General features: G+C 41.6%; 1 protein-coding gene across 1 annotated transcript in view; it reads right to left on the reverse strand.

Annotated features, from left to right (window-relative positions):
• The window catches only part of SASH3 (SAM and SH3 domain containing 3), an 842,462-nt gene that overhangs the window by 20,748 nt on the left and 808,133 nt on the right, over positions 1-13,581 (reverse strand). Inside the window, exon 7 of the mRNA XM_044057147.1 lies at positions 2,686-2,836. Within this exon, the coding sequence (XP_043913082.1) occupies positions 2,686-2,836 (151 nt within the window). The remainder of the gene's footprint in view (positions 1-2,685; positions 2,837-13,581) is intronic.

Here is a 13,581-nt window from a genome sequence, read left to right on the forward strand (position 1 = left end):
TTTCAGTACTGGGATTGTAGTGGGAGTGGGGAGGACACTAAATACCACAGATTCCTCTTCATTCATATGCCATAATGGTACTGATTTCAGTACTGGGATTGTAGTGGGGGTGGGGAGGACACTAAATATCACAGATCACTCTTTATTAATGTGCCATAATGGGACTGACTTCAGTATGGGGATTGTAGCGGTGTGGGAGGACACTAAATATCACAGATCACTCTTCATTCAAGTGACATAATGGCACTGACTTCAGTACTGGGATTATAGTGGGGGTGGGAAGGACACTAAATACCACAGATCACTCTTCATTCATGTGCCATAATGGCACTGATTTCAGTACTGGGATTGTAGTGGGGGTGGGGAGGACACTAAATACCACAGATCACTCTTCATTCACGTGCCATAATGCCATTGACTTTAGTACTTGGATTGTAGTTGGGGAGAACACTAAATACAGCAGATCACTCTTCATTCACAAGCCATAATGGCACTGACTTCAGTACTGGGATTGTAGTGGGGGTGGGGCAGACGCTAAATACCACAGATTACTTTTCATTCTGGCACTGACTTCAGTACAGGTGATCAAGGAGTGGAGAGAAATGACAGGCACCAGGGATTACTCTACATAATGTCAGGAAAGAAGTAAATAGATTGGAGGTGTGGAGAAACTCTAGCCCACAGACACTACAATGGAGCCATACCAGCACTTAAACTATTACCACCATCGGGGTGGGGATAGCCACTAGGCACCATGGGTTACTCTAACTTCAAGTGACATAATGGCACTTACAGCAGTACAGGGATTAGGGGATGGGGATACAGTAAACACTGAGGCAACTTGATGCATGATATAATGGCACTATTATGGGCATTGTGGCTAGGGGACCACAGGAGTGTAGACTAGACAAGGACATGTACAGGGACTTTGGTGTGTGTGTGTCTGCAAGTGTGTGAGAGAATGTGTGTGTGTGTGTGTGTGTGTGTGTGTGTGTGTGTGTGTGTGTGTGTGTGTGTGTGTGTGTGTGTGTGTGTGTGTGTGGCAGAGTGATTGAGGGAAGAATGCTGTTGCCTAAATGAACAACAGTTTACTACCACAGTGTGTAGATCAGTGCATTACAGTAGTAACTGCAGTAAGGAAGAATGCAGATTACCCAATAATGACATTTTTTTCTCATTGCAGCTAACTTGCTTTTGAATCACAAAATTCTGCCTCATGGGAGCATGGCCATACAGCTCACACTATGCCTTTTAATGAATTCCCAGGTCCATGTAAGAGCTGATTTGCAGAGTTCATATTCCTGGCTGCATAAACCCAATGTATAAAGAAGATTCTATATTAGAAATTATTTATGCAAATAATTATTTATTAATCTTGATTGATTTTATACCCTGCATTCATTATAACGTCTACTTTGACAATTAAGCCTTTGCTTCAGGACTACCCTACCAAAACCCCTAATATACAGAGACTCATTCTTCAAAATATGTGGGAATTGATTACAATGTCCACATTTCACCATCTTGCCTTTGTCACATTGGTTACATTAGTTTCAAGTAAGTTTTTTATTGACTTGTCTTTCTTATATACTACTACCAGATAGTCACCTAATTTATTTTTAAATTGTTGTTCCATATCAAAAAGTACCCAGTTGTGATTTAAAATTACTTTGATTTTGCCAGAAAGTGGACTAAAAGTAAAAACCATAGAGTGTTGAAAAGAGTTCTTGGTATTGTGTGGTATGTCAGTGTAGTCCTGAAGCAAAGGCTTAATTGTCAAAGTAGACGTCTAATATATATAGCGATTTGCCAACAGTGCTATAGTTTCTATATAGGGAAGACTATCAATAGCCTCAATAAGCGAGTTTACCAACATTTATATGGCATTAAAATGAACAATCTCAAGAATGCGTTATGCAAACACATAAAAGAACACCCTGGTCATCAGTTCAAATTCAGTGCCCTTGAACAGATAGGAAACAATGACAGGGGGGGTCCTTCTGACATTTTTTTAGAGTATTGAGAATTAATGTGGCAGCTTAGATGCAATGCAACATACCCCCCCTGGGCTTAATGAAACTGTTTCCATTTCTAGCTATCTCAAGTTAAAAGCTGAATTTCATATGTAAATAAAAAATTAATTTTTTTTATTAAGGACATTTTAAGCTAATAGACTGAGAAAGAATTAAGAGGTTATTTATTGTTATTTATTTCTGAGAATCTGATTGTTAGCTTTGCACAGTTTTTATATGGTTTATCATCCCAGTTGGCACAATACAGCTCTGTCTGCTCCAAAAGCTGCTATTAATGTTATGCATAGAAAATTATGCTTTTCCTGCTGCTAGTATTATAGAGAATTTATTATTAATTTTAGTTTTCTTAAATAATATGAACATATACCTTTTAAAATTAACTAACTGTTTAATTATTGTGAGTCGTGACAAAAGTGCATATTTAACAAGTGGTTCAGTGTGCTTTTTTGTATTCTGAAGTCAATGCTGACAGCTGACGAAAGCGCTAAATAAGGGTTTCTGGTTTCTGTCTGTGAGCCGTATTGGTCTTTCTTATTTTATTTATTCAGTTTACTGTTGTTTTGTTTGTGTTCTCACCAACTCTAAATAGCATATTTAATACACAGACATAAATCAAAGGAACATTTCAGAACGAACCCAGAAAGAAACTTACTGTCATAATCGAATAGAAGATCTGCTGCTGTTAGGAGTTTTGCCCTGTCCTCTGGGTCAGTGATGTTTAGTTCATTCAAATGCAGTTCTTTTAGTTCCTTAAAGTCATCCAGGCTCTGATACCCATTCAGTAACAAAGTCGGGATGTGTTCCTGCAGACAAATGACATCGGGTTCATTAACTGCATGGTACAAACTTTATAGGTAATTTAATGCATGCCTAATTCTGATTGATATTTAGCTACAAATCTATGACTTACTTGGAGAAACCTTGTTGCTATGATTAAAACAGCAAAAGATCTTTGTCTGGTCATATTTGTCGGTCATTAACTTTCCCAGCAATAATACTTTCTGGTAAGCGTATCATTAATGCAGGTATTTTTTCACCATTTCATTTCAGAAAAACAGTTTATCAGATATATTGAGCTGCTGACTGACATTTTTTTAACAAACTAAACAATAATGAACCAAATGATTATAAAGATTTTCCTTTCAGTTATTGGTTGTGTACCATACCTGTTTAAAAATGTATGATCTGAGTGAGAAATGGGGACTGTATCTGGCATCCTAGGAAGTTAAAAGTGTTTCCTTTTTCATTCTACAACCTCTTCCTCTGATTAGTAAGTATTATGTAATGCCTTTTAACATAGTAACATGGAGCTTCTTTGAGGTGCACGTTTCTGACTATATATGGTCTGATGGGGTTGTATACTCCTTGGTTAGACTTGCGCCCTCAATTCCATTTGCACTGGGGTACAGTACTGGCCCGTCTCCACGTGGTGTTCTTGCAGCAGGAATTAATTGACTTCCATCTCCTGGAGTGGGTGAACTGACATCAGCTGCTTATTCCTATCGCCCCTTGGCCAACTCCTGAAGCAACTGAGCCTTTAATTGAACCTGGCTGATCTATAACAAGGTTGGAGCTCCATCACTAAATGCCACAGATATGGTTAATGTAGCATTATGTCATGCCAGCATCACATGCTGAGTCCTAACATGTTCACAGTTTAAGATGAGCAACTATTCACCTTGTAAGTGAATCCTTTTTAAATGCTAACACAGCATATGGTTGGCAAGAAGTAAGATTGATTCAATAGTAGTTAGCAACAACAACATACTGGAGTGAATAAAATTATTGTGAAAATAACAGGGTCATCCACATGAATGAACCCGAATATAACAATAGAAGGCAGCTTACATGTTTGCTTAGACCATGGACTCTTAAATCAGGTGATACATCCAGAACATTAACAGATGCCTGATATGGATGAGATTACAATCAGACTATTATATGCATCTGTTATTTAGTTATGAATGCAGTGTCTGCATTTTTGTCAAATAAACTCCAGTAAACAAACTTGCACTTTGAAACATAAAGTCAGTCAACACAAAACTCTTTCTACAGTATGACTCTATACTCCTCCATGCTAATTCATTAATATACCTGGCAAAACATTGCACAGATAGGTGCACTCAGTAGCAAATGCATTGATTTGAAGGATATAAACTTCACCTGCAGACATAACTCTAGCTCTTACTCCCATAATCACACATACATGGTCCAGTTCAAATAATCGCATGACCCATCTGCACTGACAAATGTTCTAGAAAAAAAGTCCAGTGTAGACTACATACAAACTTCAGGTACTCTACCAGCCTCTTCAAATTACTACTTATACCCTTTTATTGTAGTCATATTTAACTGTATCACTGGAAAATATCACTTTGTAACAGTTCGTTCTGTGACCTCACTAGTGTAAAGACATTTCTGTACTTTAGCCATACTTAGCCAGACAATATTCAGTTTTGTTCTTCTTCATATTATCACCCTAATAAAAGTTAAATATCAGATAACTGTGTGAATCCAAACACTCGTAAGCCATATTGACACTACCTAGAGACAAGAAATTATTACCAGGCAATCTAGCTTCCTACAAGAAAAAAAATAGAAATCCCTGAAATATTGAATTATAAAAAGCAATCCATGCTTTTCCAACACAGGAGCACATCACCAGCTATAAGTAATTTGGAACTGTGGTCCATAAACACATTTTCTCCAGTAAATCTTCCACTCTTAACCAAAAAAAATAAATTTTGTATCACAATTGCAAACTACTAAAAGCCATGTTCGTGCATGTCAGCATGTCAGATTGTATTATGTGAATTTCCTAGTGATGTTGGTTTCAGGTATTTTCCTCCCTTTTCCCGTATAAACTTTATAACTTTATAACTCTCCCATTTTTTTCATTTTGTCATTCCTTCAGTCGACTATGTCCAAAATGTTTCCTTTTGTGGTGACTGCATATGGCTTGTGTGCAAATTATTCCTTCTATTTATTTAGTAATTTTTCTAATGCTTTTCATGGCAATTCATTTCATATTTCTTTTACTACATATTATTTTTCACTTTCTACAATTCCTCTTCCCACCTGATTCTTCTTGTATATCTGTCTTACATACTCCTCCACAACATAAGCACTCTTGTCTTGCTTATAGTTTTCACCTTCCTTGTCTGTCCCAAACTCCATTTCCTCTAATTATATTTTACCTGTTTACCTAAAAAAATTATCACATTTTTACTTTTAAAAAAATCTGTCTAAACAATATTATTTTAACTTTCTATGCATTATAATAATATAATTTCTCATCTCTAATAGCTTCCATTTCCTAGTTTCAATAACTTCTCTTAAATATCCTTTTGTCTCTTATATTTTATCTTCTTTTTAATCCTCTCAGTTCTATTTTAATGTATTTTTTATATTTTTCTTTATACATTATTGATCAATATGTTATATTCTTGTAAAAAGGCATCATTATTATATGGTTCTTTCACAATTACCTCCTTTCTTTTCATAAACATTTTTATTTAATGTATTTCCTATTAACTTTTTATGCCTTCTCCTTCTTTTATTTTTTTTCATTCTCACCTATTAATGCCCATATTGCTCTGTGACCAGAAAATACTGCTTCTTTACTTCCTGTATTAATTTTTTTCATTTTCTTTGAACCTATTACATGCTCTATTTCTGTCCTGAGATTCCATCTCTTATATGTAAATGCACTTTCTTTTTTTAACTTTAATCTGCCATGTTCATTACTCCTGTCATTGTTATAATATCCTGCATTGCTTTGCCTTTTAATTCCTTCAATTACAAGCTGCTTGATGTAATAAAAGTTGATAGCAACCTGACTTTTGACCACCACATTGCTTCCATTGTAGGAAAGGCTTTCTATATGACCGACCTCATAAATAAGGGTATTTCATCTAGGAACAAAGAAGTCATAACATCCCTGTACTCCTCCTTTATCAGACCCATTATAGAGCATAAGATCCCCTTCAGAATGTACCTTGACAAACACATGCAGCAGTTGGAGAGACCACAGAAGTTCCTGACCAGGAAAATCCAGGGTTTCAAACACCTATCCTATACAGATAGGATAAATGCCCTGTCCCTCTACTCAGTCTCATACAGACTGCTCAGAGCTGACCTGCATCTGGCATACAAGGCCATTTCAGACCTAGCCTTGATGGAGTTTCTGCATATCCATAAGACAAACTCCACTAGCACAAGCCACATGCAAGGCCTTAACCTGTTCTGTGACATTAATAGAACTTGTTGGCAGGATAGATTTGTGTCCTAGAGACTCCCTCATCTGTGGAATAGACTCCCTCTCCATGTCAAGCAGAGTACCTCTATAGCCCTCTTTAAGAGGAACCTGAATGACTGGATGGGAAACAGAAAATGTACCCCTGGGATCCCACCTGTGTCCCTGCTGGACAGAGGAAACAGGTGCTGACTTTGAGGGAACATGGGTGAAATTCTTGTCTAGGCTTGTAAGGGCCTCTGAGTCAATAGCCTGATATCATCCTGTGAACCTGTTTAAGTGAATTATTGCATACGTTTTTATCTCTTCAAACATTCATTTCCTGTCCCCTTTATTTGTATACGCATATACCACAATCATCCCCACTGCCTTTATTTTTCTTCTTAAGTCATATACTAACACTCTAGCTGCACATCCATGATGTTAACCTCTTCACTTCTTAAAATGCCTGCTATCCCAGTTGTCAATATTACTGTTTTCTTCATTTCAGTTCAGACATTTCCCAGTTACCTGTAGCTACACATCTCACATATTGCAAAGTATATATGCATTGATTTTTAAACTATTCAACTGCTGCAATTATTCTCACATTATTTTAGTCTGCTTACATGTAATGAAATCTCATTTATATTATCCACTTCCTTTTATGCATCTTTTTATATCATCCTTTGCTTTTTATTTTCTTCTCCTTACCCAAATGCTATAGACTTTGCTACCTAACTTTATTTTTTCCTTCTTTTGAAAAAGTTTTTATTCAAATTTAACACAATAACACAACACATTAGCATCCAGAAAAACAAACAAAAAAATATTTACATGATGTCTGCATCAAATTTATTAGAGTATTACTATTTTTATCTAATATAAAACTATTGTAAGAATCATAAATCAATATTATTATAAAAAAAGACTTAATTTTAACCTAGCAATGGTCAAAACATACCAGAGAGAAAAGAATATTGCATTCTAGGAACAGTTCCAAGACTTGAGATATTAAATAAAGCAATTGTTTTAGAAAAATTACATTTGTCTATAAAACTTTTAAAAACTATGCTTTTTTTCCCCAAGTAATGTTGCCAATCAGCTTTTAGTAAAGATTTATGCTTCTAATATCCAATATCTTTTTTATGCATACGTTTTATTTCAAGAAGAGTAATAAAGGTTCTGTGCAAAAATCCCCATGAAAATAATCTCTAATATAAAGAAAATGTAGTTTTCTTGGATGAAAATGAGAAGTTATGTACCTACCATAACGTTCCATGTTAGTTGTCTTCTCTCGCCTTCTTTCTTGCTGGATGGGTTCGGAGCCGAACCTCGGCTACGACTCGGCCACTTACTAAAGCTCGAGAGCTAATTTTACTGGCTCGAGGCAACCCTATATCCCATGATGCTAGGTGATAACTACCCAGATCTCGTTTGGTAGCTGAAAAACAACCTAGGCAATATAGTCCTCCAACTGGAGAGGAGGAGGAGGAAAAGGATAACCCCGAAAGGATCGGTATCTAAGCTGAAGTTACCCTAGGACAAGGTATTTGGCTGAAAATGCAAGATCAGGACCCTTCAAAGAAGGGGGAAAAACTTCTTGGTCTGTCCAGGCTAGGGGGATGGCGGGCGGGACGGAAGAAAGAAGGTGAGAGAAGACAACTAACATGGAACGTTATGGTAGGTACATAACTTCTCAATGTTAAGTTGTCAATCTTGCCTTCATTCTTCTTGGATGGGACCGCATCCCTAGCACCTTCATCCTGGGTGGCTCATTGGAACAGACTCTTGAGAACAGTGGAACCAAAGTTTGCCCTGCTTCTGGAGGCCATGTCCAATTTGTAATGCGATACAAAGGTATGAGGAGAAGCCCATGTGGCTGCCGCGCAAATGGTGTCTATTGGTAGTCTGGCTTGAAAGGCTGTTGATGTGGCTAGTGCCCTGGTTGAATGGGCTCTTGGCCTAGAAGGCAATTCTTTACCTCTGAGTTGGTAAATATACGTGATCAAAGAAGAGAGCCACCTAGACAAAGTTAACTTGGATACTGGAAAGCCTTTCCTATTTTCTGCATAAGATAAAAAGAGTTGATCAGATTTCCTGATTTGTTTAGTTCTGTCCAAATAATATCGGAGCTGACGATGAACATCCAGATAATGCAGTTTTTGCTCTGCCCTGTTCATATAATTAGGGAAGAAAACTGGGAGGTCAATTGATTGATTTAAATTTGTCTGCGAAGCCACCTTGGGTATGAAAGAGGGGTTCGTTCTTAGAGAAACTCTGTCTTTGTGGAAGACTAAGTAAGGAGGACGAATGCAGAGGGCATAAAGTTCAGATACTCTCCTAGCAGATGTAACAGCGACCATGAAGAGTGTTTTCCAGGAAAGTAATTTCAGTGAACAGGAAGTTGCAGGTTCAAAGGGAGGTAGAATCAAGGATGTTAAAACTAGGTTTAGATCCCACTGTGGTGGAGGATCTTTGAGTAAAAAGACACCTCTCAGGAATGCTTTGCAAAGCTTATGGGACATGATGCTGCAGTCTGACAGACCTATGTGAAAATTTGAAATGGCTGCCAACTGAACTTTTACTGTGGAGGATGAAGACCCTGAATGAAAAATTTCAGCTAGGAAATCTAAGACCGAGTGAATTGGAGCAGTGAATGGATCTATATTTCTAGCCTTTTCCCAGAAGGAAAAACATTGCCATTTACTAGTGTAAATCCTTCTGGTAGAAGATTTAAGGGAAGCTACTATAATATCCCTGACAGGATTTGAAATCATAGGAAGCTTGGCTAGGGATGAAAGTGGAGCAACCAAGCAGTGAGGTTGAGAGAATGGAGGGATTGGTGCAGCTGCCCCGACTGATGGGCCAAAAGATCTGGCACTGGATCCAGATGCCAAGGCTGCTCCAAGAGATAACGATGCAGGAATGGAAAGCATATCTGCCGAAGCCAATAAGGGGCACTGAGAATCATCTTGGCTCTCAAGGCGGTTGCTTTCTGAATTACCTGTGATATTAACGTAAGGGGTGGAAAGGCGTAAAGAAGTCCCCGAGGCCAATCATGGACTAGAGCATCTCTGGGGGGATGGCCTGGCAGGGGGAAGAGAGTGAAGAAGTCGGGGCATTTGCTGTTTTGAGGTGTAGCAAAAAGATTGCAGCAAGGAAGGCCCCACTTCTGAAAAATCTCTTCCGTCACAGATTGTTTGAGAGACCACTCGTGTGGCATGAGGATAGCTCTGCTCAACCTGTCCGCTATGATGTTGGACTTCCTGGGGATATGCGTTGCTATCAGAAACCACTGAGAAGAGATCGCCCATTGCCAAAGTCTGAGAGCTTCTCGACACAGGGGATAGGACTTGGTTCCGCCCTGCTTGTTGATATACCACACTACGGACATATTGTCCGTTTGGATTGCAATAGTCCCCAGGAGAAGAGAGTCTTGGTGGGCTTGCAACATCAAAAGCACTGCTCTCATCTCCAGGACATTTATGTGCAGGTGGCATTCGAAAGGTTGCCATGTGCCGTGGACTGTCCTGCCCTGAAAATGCCCCCCCCCCCACCCAATGAGGGAGGCGTCCGAAGTGACCGTGGTGACCGGAGAGGGGGGGAATAAAGGGTCTGCCTTGATGGACTTGATGGGAGCTCATCCACCAAGAGAGATGATTTTTGCAAATTGGAGTTATCATGATCTTGTAGTGCATGGGGAGTTGTTGGAAAGACCATTGGGCGAAAAGCATCCACTGTAGAAGACGCATGTAAAAATGGGCAAGAGGAAGAAGTGTGATGGTGGCCGCCATGAGCCCTACTACTTTCAGGACATACCTGGCCTGAATTCTGTCACTCTGAAGCAGAACATGGACATGATTTTGGATATCTAAAATCCTTTGATCTGTTAGCTTTGCTGAAAGCTGCACGGTGTCCAAGTTGGCGCCTATAAAGGTAATAGATTGACAAGGCAACAAGACAGACTTTTCAAAATTTATAGAGATTCCTAGCCCTCTGCAAATGTGGATGGTGTAATCTCTGGCCTGAAGAAGTTGATGCCTGGTGGTGGCAGTGAGGAGCCAGTCGTCTAGATATGGAAACACCTGGAATCCTTGATGCCTCAGGTGAGCCATAACCACTGCCATACATTTGGTGAACACTCTGGGGGCTGTAGTGAGACCAAAGGGCAGGGCTCTGAATTGGTAGTGACTGGCCCCCAGCCAGAAGCGGAGAAACCTCCTGGAGTGCCTGTGAATTTTGATGTGATAGTACGCGTCCTGAAGGTCCACAGAGCACATCCAATTGTCCTTGCCCAGAAAGGGTATAATGGACTGTAGCATGACCATCCGGAATCTTGTCTTTTTTACAAACTTGTTTAGTTTGCTGAGATCTAATATTGGTCTCCAGTCCCCTGTTTTTTTTGGTACCAAAAAGAACTTTGAGTAGACTCCGGATCTTATTTGTTCTGCTGGGACTGGCTGGATGGCCCTTTTTGCTAGTAGTTTTGAAATTTCTAGCACTGTTTGTTCTCTTAGACTGGATGGAATGTCTGGAAGGGATCCCTTTTGTTGTGTTGGGGTTTGGATAAAGGGAATTTTGTAACCCTCGGATATAACCGACTGTACCCATTTGTCTAAAGTAAGGGAGAGCCAGGCTTTTGGGTACAGCAATAATCTTCCCCCAACTGCCTCCGAAGGTGGACAGTCGGGCAACATCTCAGGGATGTTGGAAGGGTTTGTCAGAGAGAGACTCTCTGTTACCCTGATTCTGCAGACCCCCTCTGCCTCTTGGGCGGCATCTGTTGTTGTTACCCCCTCTGCCTCTGGGGGTAAACTGACCTCTTGCATCAGGCGTGACTCCTTGTGATTTGCGGAACCACATTTTTCCACCCTTTTGACCCTTAACATATGGTCTGGAAGGGGTGGAGAAATTGACTCCTACGGCAGAAAGAGTCTTGCCATCTTGCTCGCATCTGGTCAAGGTGTCTTTCACTTGAGAGCCGAACAACGTCGAACCATCAAAGGGGGAGTTAGTGAAGGATGCCTTGAAGGGGTCTGCAAAATTACAAAACCACATCCAGGCGTGACGTCTTAAGGCCACACCTGTGCCTGCAGCCCTACTCGCTCCATCGGCTGCATATGAAATGAGCCTCATGGAGGAGTTAACAATGGAGTTTAGGGTTCCCAGCTGTGAGTTGATTTTCTCTTGGGACCCAGCAGTTGATGGATCCTGTAAAACTTCACCCAACTCTTTGAGAACATCTCTCTGAAGGCGGGTGAAGTGACACAAGTAATTCAGCGACCACATGGCAAAGGTCGCTGAAGAAAACATCCACTTGCTGTACCTATTCATAGTCCTAGAATCCTTGTCAGGAGGATGGATAGGTACTGAAGGATTGGCTAGTTCCTTCTTGATGGCTGCAGCCACCACCATGGCATCAACCGGGACACCTTTTGTTAGAAATTGCCTATCCGCTGGAGCCGTAATAAATTTAGAAGGCCTCCGTGGGGTGGGTTCCACCGAATCCAGGGCTGTCCATGCCTTCCGTGCCACCATGTCCATAAGGGGGTCGAAAGGCAGAGACACCCAGGAGGAGGAGGGTCGAGAACCAAATGCCTCCAGGTAAACTGACTCATCCTCAGAAGGATTAAGGGAAGACCAGTTTCCCCTCTGTTTCAGGATTTCAAGGATGTCTGAAAAGGAGACATCCTCAGAGGGGGACCTTGGGGATCCTTCCGACTCATCCAAGTCGGTATCAGATGTAATGGACTCAGGGGAGTCCACATGCTTCCTCTTACATGTCCTCTTGCGTGGAGGTTCACCTGAAGGGTCAGGAGAAGCCTCAGAAGAGGAAGATATTCCCAGTGGGGAAACCTGAGGCATTGGGTCTCTGGGTCCGGGAGCAAGAGAGTGGGAAGAGACATCAGCAGGCACTGTAGCGGGAGGAGCTGATGGAGCTGACTGTTGACCATGCCCTGGGGCTACTACACTCCTCATCACCTCGAAGGCTCCACTATCAGATAGGCCAGAGGGCTCCCACTCCGAAGAGGTAAGAACCCCAGGCTGCACCAACAGGGATGGCTCCAAAGCCGATGTCGGGGCCGAGCTCATCAGCGCTGATGCTCCGAGAGGGAGAACGGGGTCAGACAAGTGTCAGATGCCACTCGCCCCCTTGGAGCCGGCGAGAGAGACCAGGCACCTGGATCTCTCCAATGAAGGTATCAAGGAGGAGATCAGAGCAGAAGACGACAGAGCCAAAGGGGGAGGTATTGGCTCCATCGCCACAACAGTCACGGCTCGGAGGAACTCCGGCTCCGAACTCTGAGGGAGAGTCGAAGGAGGAATAGTAGGTAGAGTTTAAATAGCCACTGTCTGATGAGACAGGCTATGAAACATTTGGGCCAGTGCCTGAGACTTTAATAGTCTACTGACCACTCTCTCGAGGTCATGGTCGGAAAGCCTGGACGACCGAGAAGAACAGCTCCGATGGCTCCGCTCTGAGAGCAAGGGCGACCCTGGATCCGAATGGATCGATTCCAGAGATGGAGATCTGGATCTTTTTCTGGAGATGGATGGAGCCGAAGATACGTCGGCTCCAGCCAGAACCGACCGTGAAAGTAAAGGCTCAGCAGTATTGGCGCCGAGTGGAGCCGAAGTTGGAAGCTGTGGCACCAAAGCATCGGCTCCAGCCAGAGCCGATGTTGCCACAGATGATGAGCCAGCAGCCGAAGGCTTAGTACTCAGAGCCAACGGTTTTGCTGGCTTTGAGGGCTTCCCCGGCACGGACTTAGGCGGGGAGCCCTCGGGCTTTAATAAGCCCCTTAATATTAATTTGTTCCCGCACTCCTGCAGGACTCTTGGGCTGAATGCATGGCACACAGAACAAGAGTCCTGCAGGTGCAGGGGTCCCAGGCAGTAAACACAAGAAGTGTGACCGTCTGTCAGAGACATCTTCTGACAGCACGAGTCACACTTCTTGAAGCCTGAGACCTTTGTGTCCTTCGACATAGTACTGTCGAAGAAAAGGCACAAGTAAAAAAACACACACACACACACACACACACACCCAATCCAAGCAAACTGGTTAAACAGGGATACACAAGCACACCACAGACACAGCAGAGAATCCCTGTCAGGAACTAGGAAAGGATCAGGCCTAAGGCCTAAAGTAGGGGGAGGGATTAAAATGGATAAAAGGGGAAAAAAATTAGCACTAACGGGAAAAGGGGTGTAATATAACTGTTAGCTAACTAAACAAAGAAGGGAAGTGGGAAGGCTAAGTTTCAAAGGTGACTTTGAAGTAATGAAAATCCCAACACTTACCAAGAG

Source organism: Protopterus annectens, chromosome 15.part0, assembly GCF_019279795.1.
Source record: "Protopterus annectens isolate FY-2018-M chromosome 15.part0, PAN1.0, whole genome shotgun sequence".
Taxonomy (NCBI): Eukaryota; Metazoa; Chordata; order Ceratodontiformes; family Protopteridae; genus Protopterus; species Protopterus annectens.